The following is a 6,095-nucleotide window of genomic DNA, read 5'->3' as shown; positions in this document are numbered from 1 at the left end:
ATCAGAAGGTAAATTATATTTAAAAATTAAAAAAAAATTCAACATGCATGAGTTGAAAACTGGACTAATTTCATCATATTTAAATTTCCACCCATAAATAGTAGAAATGACTTTATAAAATTTTATTAGCAAGCAAAAGCTGCATAGTAAATTATAAGGTGCCCAACCATAAAATCTCTCATGTGGACCAGCTTTGAATCTTGAAAGCCGTCTACCTGTAGTTTTTTCGTTAGATTAAAGATGTTAAAACCGGACTTTTTGAGTAAAGCAGATATGAAGGAAGGTCAGGAAGGTCACCTACACCAGATAAAAGGGATAAAACTGAGTATAAGAAGATTGAAGAAAGAAAGAAGATACTGTTTCACTTGATTTATTGTGCCGTGACGCCACGTAAAAGCGAACTCATGAATCCAAGATAATATTTTACGTTTTGATTTTTCTGTACTGTAATTTGATTTCTTCAAACAGATTGAAAATCTGAAACCTTTTAGAAAAAAATTGTTAGAAAACATAAAAATTCAGAATCCCCCAGAAAAAAAATTGCACCGTTTTACACAAAAAGGAAAACATTGTGCCTCTATCTCCGATTGGACGAACATCTGTACCAAAGAATGAAGTAACAAAGCATACGATAAACAGCAATGAAGATGAGCATGACTCCCAAGTTGCTCCACTTATCAGAGCGGTTCAAACCCCGCTGAGCGAGGAGTCCATTGCCATCGAGCACACACTGCCCTAACACCGTGCTCAGGCACTTGGAACCCACATGTGAATACTCATTCACGATGAACGCCTCGAAGGGGTACTTGAACAAGGACAAGTAGTGCATCCAAATCCAGTAGTCCGGAATGTTTTGCTTTGAAATGAAGTAGCCAGAGAAGAGAAAAAAACCCCCCATGAAGCCTGCTATTGCAGAATTGCCCAGGATGAAATTGGGCACCAAGGCGCTGAAGCAAGCAACGAAAGAGTTCGCCATGAACAAAACCAACCAGACCACCAAAGCGAAGTAGAGAAACGCCGCCGGGTCGCTGCTTAGGCCGATGAGCCAGTACACCGGGATGGAATACAGCATAGCGACAATCAGTAAAAATGGAAGAAAAATGAGGGCATTTGCAATTACATATGAGGATACTCTGTATGCTCCCCGGGAGGTTTCTCGCATGAGAATGGTACGCTCTTCAAGAAATATGGGCAGCCCTTCTGTTGTAGACGACAGTAGAAACGTGAGACTGAAGGCGAAAAACCCCATCCGGTCCTGAAACCCAGTTTTATCATTCTTAGAATTCATGAAAACCGTGCCTAACCCGAAGCCTGCAACAAGTGCCTGGAGAGTCCGTGAAACGAACAGCTCCTTTGTTCTGAACACGTTTTTGCTGAACCGGTGCGACAGAATCCCTATTTCGAACAGACCCCTGTTCGCATAGACCGGCCTGTTGGCATAAACCGGTGGCGGGTCTTGAGCACCATGATGACCCGCGGGTCGAACAGAGATCCGATGGTCGGGAGAACTGGAATTGTTCGTTGTAGATTTTGGGGTGCCCGCCAATGAGCCAAGGACATCAATGGCGTACTCCAGGACGTTAACGTGGGTCGGAATGTCGTGTCCAGAGAGAAGCAGCCTCGATTCGAGAGCCTGCAGGGATCCGTTATGGAAGACCGACCCGTCGGAGAGCAGAAGAATGGTGTTGAAGAGCTGCAGGATGCGGAAACCCGGCTGGTGTATGCTGAGAACTATGGTCCGTCCGTGGGTCTCCGCCATTGATTTGAGCATGATGGTTACCTGCAGAGCGGCCGCACTGTCCAACCCGGAGGTGGGCTCGTCTAAGAGAAGAACCGCCGGGTCGTGGATGACCTCGACACCGATGGAGACCCTCCGGCGCTCTCCGCCCGAGATCCCTCGGACTTGCTCGTTTCCTATTCGAGATCCGGCGATGTGGGTCAGGCCGAGCTCGGACAAAAGGGCCCGCACCCGTGCCGTCTTCTCGAATTGAGGCACCGACCCGGGGAGCCGCAACCGGGCACTGAACATGAGCGTCTCCTCCACTGTCAGGAACGGGAACAGAACGTCTTCCTGCGTCACGTACCCTGAGATCCTTCTGAACAGTGCCCCGTTCATTGCTTTCCTGTTCACCAGCACAGATTTGGCTCCGCTGCTCGGGCTCATTCTACCCGCCAGGAGTTCCAGCAATGTTGATTTTCCTGCCCCGCTCGGCCCGGCTATGGCCAGAATCTCCCCCGGCCGGGCCTGGCAGCTCACATTTTTCAGTATGTATTTTACTCCCCCTCCGCACTCGGGCTCGGACCCGGAGAAGAATCGGTTCCATGGAAGCTTTTCACTCGGTACGATCTTGTAGAAGAGATTTCTAGCTTCTATTTCGTATGATCTTGTTCGGAGTGGCGGGTGGATGAGGGACGCGACCGGAGTTGGCTTCACCTGGGCTGGTTTGACGTTCAAACTTGAGGGATTTTCGTCGCATGGAATCGCCAACTGGTTTCTCAGTGAAGCCATTTACAGGAAAAGAAGCACCAAATAGCTGTCCACACAATGTTCAATGGCAATCCTGGAGGCTGGTGACCATATATCAATCTTGTTCTTCTTCTTGTTGGACCTGATACATCTGCAATGCAAACAGCCAGACAAAAGCATTTAATACTTTCTTTGATTTTTATACTGTGGAAGTCAAATCACAAGGCAACCCAGATGCAAAAATTCCTGCTTTTTTAAACAAATGAATAAGATTTGTTTGGGTTTTATCTTAGAGACTTCTTTAATATTTTCTTCGACTTTTATAATGTGGAAGTCAAATCACAAGGCAACACAGATGCAAAATTTCTACTTTTTTAAACAAATGAATAAAGATTTGTTTGGGTTTTTATATTAGAGATTAGAGAAAATAGCTTGAATACATGTTTAAAATAGCTAGAGATTTCTTTAATAATTTCTTTGATTTTTATAATGTGGAAGTCAAATCACAAGGCAACCCAGATGCAAATTTTCTGCTTTTCTAAACATATGAATAAGATTTGTTTGGGTTTTTATATTAGAGACTAAAGAGAAAATAGCTAGGATGCATGTTTAAAATGTATAAAATGTATAAATGTTAGAATATTGAATTCACTACACTGTAGCATGCATCTTTTCTGTTTTATCTTTGAAGATTCAGTTTTGAGTAAATACAACTGAATGAATGTTGAATTAGGTGAACAGCTAAGTTCCATATTAGGTGTATCTACCTCATCCAATTCTAAATATAGCATGTAAACAACTACAACGAGAAAGGCCAGGTACAAATCCTCCTTTCAAATTGAGAAAAGAGATACCCTCCCTAATGGCATCCAAGACTCGGGATAAAGTTAACCAATAAAAAACATAATTTTTTTTAAAGATATAAGCTTGAAATTTAGAAAAGATATGGAAAATGATTGTTTAAGTTTTTTCATTAGTATGGGTCGATTTATTATTATTTTTGTTTTATAATAAAAATATTGGCATATACCAACATACTGGTAAGCTTTTAGAACGAGAATCAAGTTGGAGAAACAAGAACAAAACAAAAATAGAAAGGTTTACACTGCCAAATTTGAAAATAAATATTTTTTTTGGCATGCTTTGTCTAGTTCTCTTGATTTGAAATATACCTCCTTAGCCACAGTTTTGTGCAAAAGAATTTTGATTTCCTTTATTCCTTCTTAGAAGTCAAATTAATTTATTGACAAGAAATTATGAGAATACCAAAATTCAAACTTTACAACTTAACTCCTTATTCTTTGTTGTAAATTAGGTTACCTACTAGAGATTATATCATTATATCGTGGCTTACAGGCAGAAGTTTAGCCCCCAAGTAATGGAATAAACGACTCTTTCTTCTCATATCTTGTCATACAGCCAAAAGAAAAATCGGTATGCTTTCTCCTATCATCATCTTCTTGGGCTTACATACAGCCAAAAGAGGCCTTACTATACCAGAAGATGCTCTTAAATGCCCACAATATTATGTAAAAGGTGATTTTTTCCCTAGGTTCCTTTCATGCAACGCATTTTGGAAGGGTCTCATATGCATGCCGGTATCTTTTCTGCAACCTTACAGAGACTACAGCTTTCTTGAATATCTTTTGAATTAAGTTTCATACAAGTTCTTTTTCGCATAACCAAACAATTTTTTTCCCCCCAAAATACAGTATTCAAAAGTTCAAAATATAAAAACATTAATGGCATTCTTGCAATAAGAAAATAATCTCGTTGATTAATAATTCATGACATAAAACTGCACAAGCAAAAAAATTCATGTATAGCAGCACCTAATGACAAAGTTTAATCTAGCAATTGAAAGATCATCCGTAAACAAATTTCTAATCTAATAATTAAATTTTGGCATCTATAATTTCTTACTATCTAATTCTAATGTGTTTCTGGATTCAGCTGTGTAGATGTTTTTCCATCAACGTTTCGAATCACATTTTATAATTCATCATCAGAATGAGAGAGCTGTTCGAGAAAAAAATTGTAAAATTGCAAACCCAAGCCCAATAAAAAGATGAATCACAGAATGTGATTCGAAACGTCGATGGAAAAACATCTACACAGCTGAATCCAGAAACACATTGGAATTATATAACATGAACTGTGAAAATCCCTCTCTCAAATTCCTTACTGCCTGTCATAATCTACCTTAATCAAACCAATAAATAGCAGATATAGAAATCACTGACACTAATACAATCGAGCAAAAATTTAATGTAATATATTGGCTTAGATCTTTTTCTAATGATGGGTTGGCTTTGATCCTTTCACCCATGATAGATCCGATACAAAGACCTGAAAAAGTCTCGACTCAGAACCTAATCAAAACTACGCAGTTGATTCTAGAAAAAACATTGCAATTCAACTTGCTTTGATCTTCATTGGAAATCTCTTACCTTGTTAGAAAGGAAAAACAAAGAGAAACAAGAAGAGAGAAGGATTTACCCAAGAAAACGAAAGGCTCTCAATATAAAATCCTCCTGCTGTAAGATGGTATTTACATAGCACCAATATTAATGTCTGGTCTGCAACTCTTGGATTGTTTTGAACAATAATCGTGCAAGTGTGGATTGGTGGCAGCAAAATTAAAGGGTGCAGCAGATATAATGGTGCCTCTGCCTGCAGAGCATCCTCCTAATAAAGATTCGGGGTCTCATAAATGTATTTAGGAGGCCCTTTTTTCACGAAGCACTGGAACGCCATTCTTCAGAAGAAGAGCAACCCAACACGAAACAAAGCATTAATACAGCTTTGACATTTTACAGAAGTTGGAAGAGTCAGCTGAGGCAAAAAGCTTTGTTGGCAGAGAAATTTTAATTCCTTTTCAGCCCAAAATATCTCGGCATTCACCAACCTACCAACCAGAGAAGATTCATTTAACGTAATGTGAGGTTATTACGTATACGGTGAATGGGGGGAGGAAAGAAGAATTTGGTGCATTTATGGTGAGCTAATAAGGAGGAAACAACCGCTCATACCAAACAACCGTTGTGGACAGAAATTTTGGGTACACCCTGTGTTCCTTTTTTATTATTTCATTGGAGACTCCGAAGTTTTTGACTTCCTAAAATACTCTTTGTTTACATTTATTATTACTTTTGGTTTTGAATTTGCATGGAGTGCTTGTCTTGCAGGTTTATACTTAGTTGAATTTTCATTGTATTTTTTGGGGGTGTAAACGATATCTGCTTTCTAAATTCCTATAAAAAGGTCTTTTGACCATGAACGCACACAATGGCCTTATATGAGTTTTTTTAATATATTGAAAGCTTCTCAAAGCCATTTAAAAAAAACTCTAATATAAAATAAAGTAACTAATTTTTTTTTCCATATAAAGGAGTGTAAGGAAAAAAAAATATATTGAAGAATTTTTTTAATATAATTTAAATTTTATAATTATAAAAATAACTATTAGTCTTGTCATGCGAATATTTGAAATAAGTTTATCTTAAATGATGATATTTTAGATGGGAAAACATTCATCATATTAAGATAATAATTAGAAAATTCACAAAGAAATTATTTTCAAGTCTACATCTTATAGATTACTTGCTTTCTCAATTTCTATAAAATG

At 38.6% G+C, this 6,095-nt stretch overlaps 1 protein-coding gene across 2 annotated transcripts; it reads right to left on the bottom strand.

Moving 5' to 3' along the window:
- Positions 1 to 395: 395 nt before the first annotated feature.
- Positions 396 to 5,346, bottom strand: LOC131028908 (ABC transporter G family member 10). Of its 2 annotated transcripts, none has more exons than XM_057959283.2 (2): positions 4,967 to 5,346; positions 396 to 2,618 (listed from the first exon to the last, which is right to left on the bottom strand). In XM_057959283.2, exon 2 carries the CDS (start codon positions 2,507 to 2,509, stop codon positions 578 to 580), a length of 1,932 nt encoding a protein of 643 aa, XP_057815266.1. In that variant the 5' UTR covers positions 2,510 to 2,618; positions 4,967 to 5,346; the 3' UTR covers positions 396 to 577. The 2 variants fall into 2 exon arrangements, with proteins under 2 accessions (XP_057815266.1, XP_059063841.1); XM_059207858.1 differs by having other exon boundaries at positions 4,918 to 4,971.
- Positions 5,347 to 6,095: the final 749 nt, after the last annotated feature.

Source organism: Cryptomeria japonica, chromosome 7, assembly GCF_030272615.1.
Source record: "Cryptomeria japonica chromosome 7, Sugi_1.0, whole genome shotgun sequence".
NCBI classification, from domain to species: Eukaryota; Viridiplantae; Streptophyta; class Pinopsida; order Cupressales; family Cupressaceae; genus Cryptomeria; species Cryptomeria japonica.
The sequence above is the reverse complement of the archived record's forward strand: the minus strand, read 5'-3'. Positions and strand labels throughout refer to the sequence as shown.